Raw genomic sequence first — 14,293 nt, 5'->3', positions numbered from 1 at the left:
AACATAAGTCATATGTTGTATGCTAAATTTTTCCTCCTAAGCTCTTTCAGTTTTAACTCTTATATAAGTCTAAAGCATACTGAAAAATTTAAACCATAATCTAAATGACCAAATAGTGTACCTAAAAAACACCGGTTAACACTGGGTGAACTCAGCTCCAGAAGATAAGCCACTGATCCTGTAACTATTTAAGAACAACAAAATTTCCAGCTCTTTCACCACGCATGCAGTACCTGTGCCCACAAACAGCCTCAATAATTATGTTTCAAATTATTTTAGAGACCTGTTGTAAACGTTGCAAGCTACAGGAATTCTTTATTGGCTCAAATGCATATCGAGGTACAGCAGAATAATTTATATGCCAATATTCACGCTGTTCTGCATGTTTCCATATTGAAATTGCTTCAGAAGTTGAATTTTCAAAAAAAGCACCGACAAATGAAAGAAAAATCTCCCTTCAATTCAAGCAGGATGTAACCTTTCTGCCTCCCTATCCCACCCCAGGCTTTTTGAGACTTGTCTGCCTCTCTGACTGCTTATAACTGTTAAAAATCACTCTTGTTCCTTCTCAGCCTCTCAACATTTACCACAGAATATTTGCTTTAGCTGTAACGTTTTTGCACCTGTGTTAATTTTAAATCCAGTGACTCAATTTCTGCTTTTTCTTCTCTTATGCTGTATCAAACAGTATTGTACTCACACATTTGGAAATCCCTGGAGGAAAGTGCAGAAAGCAAACTCGGGTTATCTGGTAGCACTTGCAAAGCATCAAATGGAGAAAGAACAATGTGTGCTAGTTTAAAATAACAAACCTCTGCACTTGTCAAATGTCAATGCTCAAAATGAGAACAAAGCATTTTGCCAATACTGTTTTACCGTTATATCCCATTTAACATGGTGTTGCTATTGCTTGTAACAAGACACAGGCCTTGGATTAAGCTAACAACATGGGCAGGATTTGGTTTTGTCTGGCCTGCCTGGATATTTGCTTTAGCTCTTAATGGCTCACGGCAAAGTTTTGGTAGCGGGGGCATGCAGGTATGGCTTTGTGAGCTATATGTTTGTATCTCATATATACCAGTGACAAGCACTTTGTGAATAATGACCTTCCAGTAATGAGCAATCCAAATAATTACAGGCACTGGATGATACCAGAGACCCCAGGATTACGAACAACTCAGCAATGGTCAGTTACTCACCATCAAAGGAAAGAAACCTTTGGAACGCGGTAAAACCAGTTGGAAGGATAACAGATGTCAGGTGAACTTGAAATCAATGATAAAGAGCAAGGCATACAACATGTTAACAGTCATATCAGAGATCCCAACTGGATCCCAGAAGGAGGAGAAAGAAATCATCAACGTTAACATTAGATTCCTGCCGAGTTGCGATGCCAGATTTACGGCAGTACTACCACTCGCACGACTGACCTGAACCTTCATAAGTGAGGCTGTGCAAGAGTGAGCAATACATCAAAGAAAGGACTAGCTACTATGAACTTCATGTACATTTAATTTTTGACTGTTTGAACTAGATATGCTAGCATCACTGTAACTGGAATAATAAAAAAAAAAAAATCTTTGATCAGACTGTTAAGACTTTAATTAGACTAAGTTCTTGTCTGTGTATGTAAAGTGTGGGCTTTGCCCACAGCAATTGTGTCTCCTTGAAGTGGAACAGGATTTTTTTCCAGACCATTTGAATGCTATATGAGCAAAAAACGAAACCTGAGTAACTTCTTATTGGTTTATACTGTTTTGTAAAGTAGTAGAAAAATGAAAGTAAAACAAAGAAATTGCAAAAAAGGTATTGGAAATGATGAGTAATTTCCTGGGAAAGTTAAAATCCTGACTCTTACACTCTTTGCCCCCCAAAGTCAAAGGGTCACGTTCAGTTTTGCACTGAAATGACAGCTGCTAGCAACACCTCTATCAGGTGACAGGTTTAGAAATACACTGGCTGTTTGAGTATTTTAAGTATTATTACATAGACTTAGGAGGAACAGGTAAAAAGCTTGTTCATTTAGGAAGTGAAACTAGTTTTCTTCTCATCGGAATCATGAAATGATTTTTTTCTTCCACTCTTTTTTCACTGACTTACACAGTTCTTTCTCAACTCTCTTCATTCCTAATATGTGTTTCTTTAAGCAAAGCTTCACAATGTAGAATGTTCTCTCTATCCTCTTCCAGATAACAGTATCCTATACAGACTGAAAATATTACTATCATAAAGATGGTGATAAAAAAAAAGCAAGCATGACAGGCAGCAAGGGGTAGACATTTCTATGCAGAAAGGATTTTCTAGTTCCAAGGAACAGAAGGAAAAATGGGAGCAGATGAAGTTCAAGAAAGAAGGTGAAGGTCAAAAGGATAATATGCACACGCTCATTTTCTGTTGTTTCTTCAGATTATGGATTTGCTATTTAATTGGTTTTTCAAGATAATCCCAACAAATACCATAAGAACTATGCAATTATACACACAAAGAACTTCCAGGAAGCCTGATTGAAAGGGCGAGAGAGGATGCTGAAGATGGCTGCTACAAACAAAAGAGCAGATGATATAAAATTAATCAACAATAACACCACATTCAGTGGTACAGAAACAGCCAACACAGGGCAACATCACCTGTGAAGAAGGCTCATTCACTTTGAGGAACTGCATGAATATTTAGTCGATTCCTTTTATTCTCAGTTCATATCCATTTCATATCCATTTAAGAATAACTAGTAAAATGTTATTTTTAAATGAGAGTAGTATGTCCCCTGTTTTCAAATTAAAGCCACAGGTGCTAAACAGTTGATCCAGTTGAATAACTGTTATTATTTTACACTATGAGGCCTGATCAAAATGGCACAGTAACAAGATTCAAGTATCATCTCTTGTTAGTAAGAAAAGGTATTAACAGGAAAGCTTTAAGAATACTGATGGCACAAGCACCTTCTTCTCTTACCTGGTAAGGGTGGGTGTAGAGTACATCCTTGGGTGAAGTCAATCCTGGGTAAGGGAACACTGAAGCAACTAATAGTGGTGATGGGGTCTGTGGTTGTGGTGAACTCTCCAGTTTGCTTCTGATTTCTTGCTTAATGAAGCCATAAAGCAGTAATTGCACCCACACACCCCACCCCTTTTGGACCACAGCAGCTGTCCTCTCAAGCAGCATGGTCACATCCAGCAAACACAACACTCACTTTGCTCACACGTACTGGTACTGCATAGTAATGCCTCTCAGATGCTAAAGCACTCAGAAAATAAGATAAAAAGTAAAGCTAAGCTAGGATTTTAATCGACTCAAAAATCAAAGTATACGTTTTTAGGATCAGCTCTCCTATTTCCTGTGATAAAGCTGGGTAAATTCTGACCTTGTAAAAGCTTACCAGATCCCCTGCAGAATCATCTCTTGAATCAGACATGAAAATTACACATATAATTATGAACATTCATCAAATAGAGCACATATTGAAAGGTGCTGACCCTGTATTCACAATTGCTGCAAACGTATTATTACTGCAAGACAAAAAAAAGAAGTTTTAAAAAAAAACCCAATAGTTTCCTTAAGTTTCCAGATCTTGAAGACCTATTTTTTCAGGCTCAGAAACAAGCATCACTGAAGTATTTTCTGACTTGTAGTGAGTCACCAATGGATGATTAATTGCACAAAATGGTAAGAATAACTGAGTTTTATTTCACATAACAACTTTGTGATAGCTTACTAATAATTTATTCATAGCTATATCTAATAATGAAGGTATTACTGCCAAAAAAAGTCATGTTTGACTGTTGATAATACAAATATTATATTAAGTAGTAGCATTTTGCCAGTAAGGGTAACTTGAAGCTCATTTCATATACAGCAGTATTTAATTAAATCCATAAGTGCAGAGTGTCCAGATGTTGTTTTTTAATTTAATAATGATGGAACCAATGAGATGTTGATAGGTTTGTAAACTAAGCCTTCAGAACATGGAGAATTCCACAGGGCCTTTAAAAAAAAAGAAAAAAAAAGAAAGAAAAGAAAAAAGAAATGAAATGAAATCTTAAAGATGCATGGTTTGATGGCAACACAAAGTTAAATGAAAAATGATCATTTCTGCTGTATGCAGTCGTGCAGGCAGCATGTAATAATAAAGCTTTTTTCACACCAATGATCAATGTAACAAGGAATTAAGTGACAACGCATACAAAACCATAAATATGACTCGTCAGCTTGTGGATGACATAGTTCAGTTAGAAAACAGTTATGTACAACAGCTGCCGTGTTTGTGCAGGAAAAAGGTCACCAGAATGAGCAAGTTTATGCGAATAGAGGGAATCTACATGCAACATGCACACACCATGAAAACAGTTCCGCATTATGATAAAACTGTGTAAGTAGATCATTCTACATTTAAAAGCACTCAATCTAAATGCACTAACATGACAAAAACCATACATGTTGCTTTATAATACAGTGGTTATCCATGCCTCATTTCTGAATTTTGCTTGTTGACCTCCTTTTCTTTAAGGTGAATCCAAGTTTTTATAATTTTTAAGTAAATATACTCAAAGCCTATTGCAAAATGTTGCTATGTTTGAGAATTTCTGATTGTTATTGACTGCACTTTACTAAATTCTCAGTTCATTCTTTTGAACAAAATACAAAAGATTTCAGTGCTGCTATGATATTCCCAAACCGTTCTCTGGCCTTACAAGTAGGACAGCGCTAGAACTCAGCATAACGCATGAACAGAGTCGGCAAGGTATAATCTTGTGGGACAAGGATGGCTTTTTAATTTCAATCAAACAACAACTGTGGAAAGGTCTTGTTTGTCAGTGTCCTACTTCTTTCTATCCTTAGCCTAACAGGTCAGAGTGGATGTAGTAAAAACATGTTATTAATTCTAGGCATAACTGCTCATTTAATTAATACTTAGAGATGTCATGAACTGCCTGGCAGCATCCTTATAGGAGAAACAATGTACCTATAACATGCTGAAAATATACGACTGCAATAACATTTTGGTAAGTCATACTCACTTATAAGTACTACACAGGAATCAAAGTAAAAATAAGAAATGAGACAAAATGTCTAGGTGGATATACTTAAGTGAAAAAATAAACTTCTGGAGAACCCAAAGGAGAAGACAGTGATGGAGCTAAAGCAGAAAAAGTGGGAAAAACACTATCTTCAAAAAAAGAATTTCTAGGATGAATAAGTAGTAATAACTAAACATCCTCCCTTCCTTCTTCCCCTTTCTTCTCTCCCCCACCCCAAGACATCTAAGCAAAAGTTATTGACAGAAAGTCTGGTTGATATTTCTAAGTACCTCATATTTTATTGCACTTTAAAAACAAGATAGCAACAGCATAACTGCAGATACAAAGACAGAAGTTTACGACAGAGAAATGTAGAATAAGTAGAAAGATGGAAAACTTAACAGGCAAGAAACACATAGCGCTGTTATTGCAGAGTACATTACAGGAAAACAATATTTTTAAAGATACAGTGACTACAGCATTATATTAAGTTCTGGTCTATGAGGAAACGCAGATATCATATCATCAAGCCACATATCACTACAAATATTTAAACAGTATGCAGTTTATTTATACAAGCAGCCAGAAACCAACTTGCATTCCACAAATCAAAACTGAAGATCATTCCTACTAATTGAGCAGCACTGCAGAATGTAAATTTTACTGTTCTTTACTCCTAGAGATGGCAAAATTAAATGCATAATACCTGTTGATAATCAGCCACAGAATTGAAGTGATGAGTGGAAGCCTGTCTTTTCCATACAGTAAATCTCAGTTTCTGTCCCAGAATCCAGTCACTTTTGAAATTCATTTATGTGAAAACCTGTATCACTTTTTGTATAGCACCACAGACACCAAACCCTCAGCATAAGCAAGCAACCTCTGGCAAGTTCAGCACTGGCAACTTGAATTTTTTTATCCCTGTAGCAAGCAGTACAAGGTGTAACAATTCATTCATGTTCAAATGGAATTCAAACAGCAAGTACCTAGGGGTTTGATGACAAGGCAATACGTTTGGTAAGGGTTGGTGGGAGACAATCATTGAACCTAAAAAAGCTTCAGCACAAATCTCACTATAAATGGATGAAAATTTTGACAGAATTTGCATACATAGGACCTCCTAAAACACACGCAGATTTTGAAAAGCTATTTTGAAATTGCATACTAAAAAAATTAAATTGGACATGAGAAAAAGAGAAAGTGATTGCCAGTGGAAGTTGTGGGAAAGGAATCAGCATGCCAAGAACAACTTGGATATCCAGGTGTGAATAGGTAGACAGCGGCACAAGCAAAGCAAAGACTGAAATAATTACTGATTTATTTGATTTCTAAAAGTACTTATTTTTTTAAATAATTTTGCATTAGAGAAAGTTATATTATGCATGAGTTTGCATTATTTCACTGTATATGTTAGAAAACAAACTCAGAAAACAAGAAATAGGTGGAGAAAAATAATCGAATAATAACATACAATAGCAGGTGGACATCAGTCTCCAAGGTGGGGGGGAGAAAGTATTTTCTGGTTTAGGTGGCAAAATGCAACTCATTGCACACTGTAACAAACTATGTAATACTGTGGGCAGGAATATATTTAGATTAAATTGGAAAGTTCAAGAAGTTAACATACTTTAGTATTCTGTTCCCCTGCCTTCCTAAAGTAGAGGACACGATGCAACATTGTTCCTCACAGCATCCATAAACCATTTAGCTAGCAGTCATCACTAGAATTGTATCGCTTAACACGATCTCGTAATGAGTCGCAATGTTAGTTGACTTTATCTAGTCATCTCCCAGTCCGTTTCAGTAACCTGATTGACGTGGAAGAAATTATTCCTTGATCTCTCAATAAAATAAGGCTTTGCAAACAAAGGAATATGTAAGAGTTTAGATTGACATTGATTATTTAAGACACATTAATAATTTATTATTTAGCAATCTCCCACATCAATCTGTTGCACAACATGTCTCTCTCTGCAAGACTCCCAACATGTTTTAAATGATTCCCTGTACACATATTGGAAAACAGAATAAATTTAGGACTATCATAAGGTGGAGATCCCCTGACATTCTTCATAGAAAGCAATTAGCTTTCTAAGAAATCTGGATTACTTTAGAATGTCTTCCCTTGAATACACACAGCAGCTGGCTTGGTATTTTACTTTCAATTTAGTCAAGTAGCAAAGTGGTCATGTTAATCACTTAAGAAAACTGTAGCATTTCTCATCATGGAAGATGATCTTTCCTCCTTATCAAAACTTATTTTAAACTTCAAGTTTTAATTCCATAATTAAGTTTTGTATTAGATCATTTTAATACGGAAAAAAGATAAGCAGTGTGCTTTCCAGTTCAAACAGTTCTTTATGAGAAACATTATCTTTACTGCTACAGACTTTAGCTTCCACTTGCTTGCTAATACAGTGCTCTAAAGTAATTTCAGTTGAAAAATCTCAGTGTGATGCATGGGAGAAAACAGAGAAATCTATCAGAATTATCCTCCAACAATTTACAGGTATTGCAGAGATTGCATCATCCAAACTTTGCTGATCTTCTTGATAGCCAGACTCCAACTGTAATTATCCACTGCCAACTGTTAATATCCACTGCTAACATAAATATACTGTATTAACTTCCATTCTGGTAACCTCTCAAATACTTACCCAAAACGCTCAGTCAACACCATTTAAACTTTTTCAGAGCAGCTCCACAGAGACAAGAACATTCCTTCCCTTTGAAACACTGCAGTTCTTCCTTCTTCACCCATTCCTTCCTAAATATAGACTAGCCTCTAGCCTTTTTTCATTACATTACACCCTATGGATGAAAGGATTCATTCCTCATCTAAGTCAAAGTCAGAACTTCCATTTACTTTTAACAATGCATCTAAATGAACTCCAAGGCTAAAGAACAGTCTCTCAACTACTGGAGACATCGTCAGTATTCAAACAAAAAAAAACATCGTCAGGAAGTCAAACAAACCAGAGCATTGCTTTCTTTGGGGGATAACCCGCCCCAGGTTTCTTTTGCACTGCAAAATAGGCCACTATTCAGTTTATACAGTGAAATGAAAATAAAAACAAACTATTCACAGAAGCACTAACTTAAGGATTGCTGAAATACTACATTCTGAAGTGTCTGTCAATATCCACACAACACTGATGAAATAAGGCTACACAAATTCCTGATAACACTTTTATCCAACTACTGCTAGGTTCTAAATTTGCATTAAGGAGAAATACAACAGGTGACTTTTTGTTTGGGTTTTTTTTTTTTTTTTGGAATTACAGCAGCAAAAGTTTTATTGATGATAGAATGAACTTAATTTTTCTGCTTGCCACTTAAACTAGATATCTTAAGTATTCAATGTATGCTGTTCTCAGAATGCGTGACTAATGGGTGGAAATTATATCTTGCATTCTCTGATCTGTTTTGTGTTTTTATGTTTAATCTAATTCACGTTAGCACAATATTCTTGTAGTTATACACACTTACGCATAACCTGAATAAAATGATGTACAAATACTACTTGCCAGGGTTACAACTTGCTCTTTAAAATCTCATATAACAGCAAAGAATACAAATATAATTGGCACTTGGTTTCAACAGAAACACAGTTGAACCTAACATTACCTGTAATAGCTCTCCTTTGAAGAAAAGCTGCCCAATCTAATAAATAGGTGACCAAACATTTTTAACAATATTACGAAAAGTCTTAACACTACTTATTTGCACGTTTTTCTTCATTGAATTCCCTTTATGATGATCATAGTAAGCACGCCTTTTTCCTGTAGATAAGTTCAACTTTCTCTGCAATCAGTTCCTTGCAATGCAGTTTTTACAAGTACTTTGTACAAGGTAAATACAGGTGAATGTGTTGACCATACAAAAACATTCCACATTTCCTTTTGTTCTTGCATTGCATGACCCTATATAAGAAAAGATATGATTGCAACCATGACAAGGTAGAGGCATTTTAACAGGGAAGGTTGAAAACTGTGTTCCACTAATGTTGAAGAGATGCTGCTAAAGAAAAGGATTTTTTTAAAAAAAATTATTTTTATTATTATCTGTAATACTTGGATCTCAGCTAGAAACCCTTATATGTTTGAGGGAGAGGGTTCTAATTTTATTGCAGAATCAGCAATCATCTACTTTACTGACAGAAGACCTCCCTGTGCAAGGGAACACAGACTGGAAAAATGAAGAAGAAAAACACCAAAAAATCCATTAGCAGCATGGATCTCTGCAGTATGAGATACCACATATTTGATTTGGGAGAGAACAATGAAATGCAGAAATCACAAAAAAAATAAGCCACCAAACCATACACCAAAAAAGCCAAACCAACCCGACAAACTGATTATTTGCATTTTTAGTGGAAGACTTATTTAACATCTAAGATGTAATAAGGTAGCTGTGTTCAGGATAATTAGCCCCAGAAGAAAGGGATACAGTACTGCAACATAACAAAATATTTCCAAGTATTTTGAATTTTATGGGATTTTCACCATTAACTTATACATCTCAGAGTTTCAGTAAATTCCAACAGACATTATTTCACAGACACAGTAGAAAATAAAGGTTCATATCTGGCAAGCCACGAACAAGAAATAAGCACAGATAGGTACATTGAGCAAAGTACTGACTTCTTTGTCCTAAATAAAAAAAAAAAAAATCTCAAAAGAAAAAAAACACCAACCCACAAGTGTTGAGTAATACATATAAAAATAATAACTACATTTTTGTCCAAAGTTGTTTGTTGTTTTTTTTTTTTTAAAGTTAGTACTTCTGGCTTGAATCAGCTTAAAAGACAGTCTGAAAAAACTTTGATGTGTAGTTTGCTTCAAGAACTTTTCAGTTTTAAATGTGGAATTTTTATGTTTCTATTTTCAGAAGACTACCCGAAGACTCAGAACACAAAACTTTAATGCTCCACTGATACAAAACATACTGAAAGGAAGGTTCCAAAACCTGCTTTAATGCCAGCGTTCTTTTTATAAATTCGAACCAGCATGTTGGTACACACCAATGCCTTATTTTGCAGAACAGTCTTTGGTAAAAAGTATTGTTATATTTTTCTCAGATCACAGAATAGAACTGTGCTAAATATTCCACATTGTGGAATTCTTAATCAATTATTCAAGAAGGCTCATATATCTTACACATATTCAACCAATGTCCCACAGACAGAATACTTTCATTAAAAAAAAATGGGGGGTGGGAGGAATTCTACAGTTTAGGAATCTTCCTTGACTATGTTCTTGCATACACACTATCAAGCCACCTTCTAGCAGAAATTCTGACAGATACTCTTCAGGAAACAGAAATTTAACATCACCTGGCAAAACTGTATTTATTCCGTTATCTTCCAAAACTCAAATATTGTTTGGACAGCATATGGCTATTATAAACATAATAACCTCATTAAATTGTCAAAAAGTGTGTAAATGAATACTGGAAAAAAATTACAATCCACTAATACATATCCCTCCACATTCACTTATGCTAATTCTCAGCTCTTTGTAAAGCATAAAATTAATAGTGCATTGGTATGCTGGCAGGTAGTTGTAATTACCTTCTTATGCTTCAGAAGGTATTTTAGAATCATTTAAGAGCTAAGGATGAATGGTGTTCTAGTAAATCCCACTAAATCAAAGCATGGACACAACAGCAGCAGAGGGAAACAGGCTGACAGAAGTCTGAACGCCAACAAAGATGATAAAAAATACTGTTCGATACAGCTACTTACATCGTGGCCTACGAGTTCTGTCTGCGTGGATTTATCTGCTTGGGAAGCAAGAGCCTTCTGAAAGCACTGAGCCTTCTCCTGTAAAACAAAATAACATCATAGGTGAGTCATGTTTTTTCTCACTGGGCTTTGCAGCTACAAATATCCAGATAAGTTCCAAACTCATGCATGGACAGCTGTTTAGAAATAGATTTATTATGCCTCTATTCTCACTGGGAGCTTAATTTCTTTACTGTTCTTTCCATTTACCAACTTATCTTTCTTTTAAACAGACAGTGGACTCAAAGCCTGACTATGCAGTAAAGCTGGGCCCACAGGCAGCACGTCACTGAAGCGTGATGCAAAGCAATCTTCTTCCAGAGTAGATACAGGTACCAAGCACCAAGCAGCAGCAGCGACTCTTGCAAATACCAACACCACTCCAACAAAGAAATTTTTTTTTTTTTTTTTTTAAAGAAACATCAAGGAACATGCATGGGGGAGAGAGCAGAATTCAGACCGATCACGTCACTGGTATGAGACAACTTGCACTCAAACTTGCTGATGTAGCTACTGAGTTAAAACTGAATTCTGAGCAAAGGTAATTTTGACTGATTTCTGACAGAAAAGCTTCATCTTCTCAAGGTTTGAATTTACTAGTCCACTGCCCACAGCATTTTTATGTTTAGAAAACAGACAATGTTATATACTTTCTTATTTAGACAATAACATTTTACTGCTCAGAAGCTTCATGAATTTTCTAGTTTCACAGAGGCTGAATGTTCAAGTAACATTATGATTGGACCAAAACCAGTGTTAAACTGTGTATCTGATCAAATTTAACATTTGTGTACTTTGTGGATTCACAAATACATATTTTTAAGTAACTGGGAAAAAAAAAAAAAAACAGAAGAAATCAAAGCCTTCATTAAGGCACCCAATTAATTGGGAAAGCTAGGAATGGTGGAGTAGCCACAGCTGCTCATTTAACTGTGTATATGCAGTGAGATCCATTTTTAACACATCCAAGTTCTGACTCCACATTATCATCTTTGCCAGAAGCAGAAATTAGGCATCCGTATTGACAAGTAGTGTTTTCTCTTCACTCTACAAAAAGAATACTTTCAGTTGTTGATGCGAAACAACCTTCATAATAAGAATTATTTCCAAAATTACTAAATAGAATAAGAATACAGTGTATTTTATCTTATTTCCAGTGATGCAGCAAGAGTCTGCAAAAAGTTGAAAAGCACAGACATAAATATTTTCCATGCAGTAATGTAGACAACTTACAGTTTGTCACAAAACAGCAACCTACTGGAAGAAGCTACTCACACTTAACAGTCATTCAACTTCACCTCGGTTGTTGCCCTAACTTGCACTACTTGGAGGTTGGACTAGATGACCTCTAAAGGTCCCTTCCAACTCAAAGCATTCTACAATTCTACTTTATTTCTAGAATTCTTATTGCCAGAGTAAAGTAGCTGTTCCAAAATACATACCTTTGGTTATGAAATAATTTTAGTAATATTAAAGGTATTAGATATTGAAACCCACTACACAATTTTCTTTCCAATATAAAAGCACTTCTTAAAATGGTAAGTTGATACTTTAAATATAATTTCATGCTGCATTGACTATATCAATAGATAGACTTCACAATGAACTAATGCAACAAAATGCTGGAAAAAAATGGTTACACTGTAATGTGAATTTTAGATCCATAGAGTATAGCATACTATACACAGCAAGCTAAATGCAAAACTTCAGTGTCATGGTTTCTGCAAAAGTGTAGCAATCTTCACACAGAAATACATATTAATCCTACTCTACACCAAAAAAGGTATAAAATGACACTTTATTTTACTACATAATTAACTACTGTAAATATTTGGCAACATTTGCTAGATATTTACAACGCAGTCTGCTTTTGGCCATAGATTAACTGTTTCCATCCATGTACAGCACAGCACTTCAAACACCGATCCCAACTCCCGCGTAAAACCAAAAACCCTCTGCAGGGAGGTCATGTTCTCCAACGAACAAAGATTGCTTGCAGGAGATTTGCACCTTTGCCCAAATACGTCCTTGTTCAAAACTTCACTAAGAACAGTCACTTTAAAAGAATAGCTGGCAAGATACCAATTAATTTTGCTTTTGCAAATGCCTGATATGTCTGAGTCCGCCCAGTTACATTGGCCTTTGGCACTGGAACAGACAACCCAGCAGCATTGCCACGAGTGCAACAGCCTGGGGCACTGAGCAAGAGGCAGTCTGAAAAGGGAGGCAATCCTTTTTATTCACTTTTTATTAAGCTAACTAATACAAATGGGAAAGACTGACAAACTTCCAGGTCCCCAAGTACGGGAAAGGACTTTTGGAACTCAATACCTGTCCCTTTTTCTCAATTATAGCAAATCAGCCAAATAAAAGATCTTTACAAGCCAAGTAGCATGCTTTAACATTAATTCATAACAAAGAAATAAGTTACCTGGACATGTATTGCCATAGCAGCCTTCAACTGCCATCACATCATTGCTCCTAGAGACAGTTACTGTTATAAAAGTCACATTTTAAAGCAATTTTTCAAGTTCTGAAACTTCCTTGAGTCCTTCCTGCCATTTTAAAACACCAAAGTCAGCTTCTTTCAGAGGCTTCCTAGTGAAATGGAATAATTAGTGACTTTCCATACATGACCCAGTCTTCATACCACTAACTGCATTTGCTGTACCCTATCACCTTCTCCCCAACTACCAAGAAGCTTCCAAAAGCTTTTTCATGTCTATGTTGAAATGTAAGGATTTTGAGAAAGTCAAAACACAGTATAAGGTACTTCCTTAACGCCCCCATTTTGCTTTTGAGATATTTCACAGAATTACAGAAGGTTAAGTTGTGCCATCCTCCTGCTTTCTGCTCTTTAACTGCATGTATGAGAGGAGTCAGTTCCACCTTCTCTATAAGATATTAGGTAGTAAAAAAACTACAAATGGATCCTTCCTCTTCCTTCTTTTCAGGGTAAACAAAACAGATGTCTTTGCCTCTCTAAATACCAAGAAGGGACCAAAACATTTATTTTTAAAATCATTCTAGGATCAGACAAAGTACTTATAGGTCACTTTTTAAGATAGAGCATAAATGAACATCTTTTCTTACAGTCCTGTGTGGTGTTATTCCCTCTTGTTAAAATAAATAGCTTTAAGAGTACACTTGTAAGGTGACAGGGAGAAGAGTACAAAAAATCCTCGTTCCCTAAGTTCATCCTAATTAGCGAAAAGGCAAGAAGAGCTGCGGGAGATTTTTAAGTTGGATAACTGATAGCAACACTGCCAGCACCGTTCATCGCAACCTCTCCCTCTCACGTGTGTGTGAGTGTGTGCTGGGGGAGAGAGAGATAAAAACTATGTGGAAAGATGCTTTCTCCATCATTTGCAGTTGCTTAAATTACTAAGATTACCAACTGAAGTATTTCAACAGCCTCAGTGAAAAGCATTAGACCGTGATCAATAAAGCTATTCCTTTGCATGGGAATAAGTTCATATATAGTTTATATCTC

General features: G+C 35.8%; 1 protein-coding gene across 2 annotated transcripts in view; it reads right to left on the bottom strand.

Annotated features, from left to right (window-relative positions):
• The window catches only part of CCSER1 (coiled-coil serine rich protein 1), a 643,608-nt gene that overhangs the window by 263,840 nt on the left and 365,475 nt on the right, over positions 1-14,293 (bottom strand). For both annotated transcript variants that reach the window (XM_009634846.1, XM_009634847.1), the window contains exon 8: positions 10,762-10,839. In XM_009634846.1, coding sequence (XP_009633141.1) covers positions 10,762-10,839 — 78 coding nt within the window. The remainder of the gene's footprint in view (positions 1-10,761; positions 10,840-14,293) is intronic.

This window comes from Egretta garzetta, unplaced genomic scaffold (genome assembly GCF_000687185.1).
Source record: "Egretta garzetta isolate BGI_Z169 unplaced genomic scaffold, ASM68718v1 scaffold32, whole genome shotgun sequence".
Classification (NCBI taxonomy): Eukaryota; Metazoa; Chordata; class Aves; order Pelecaniformes; family Ardeidae; genus Egretta; species Egretta garzetta.
This window is presented reverse-complemented; position numbering and strand designations above follow the sequence as displayed.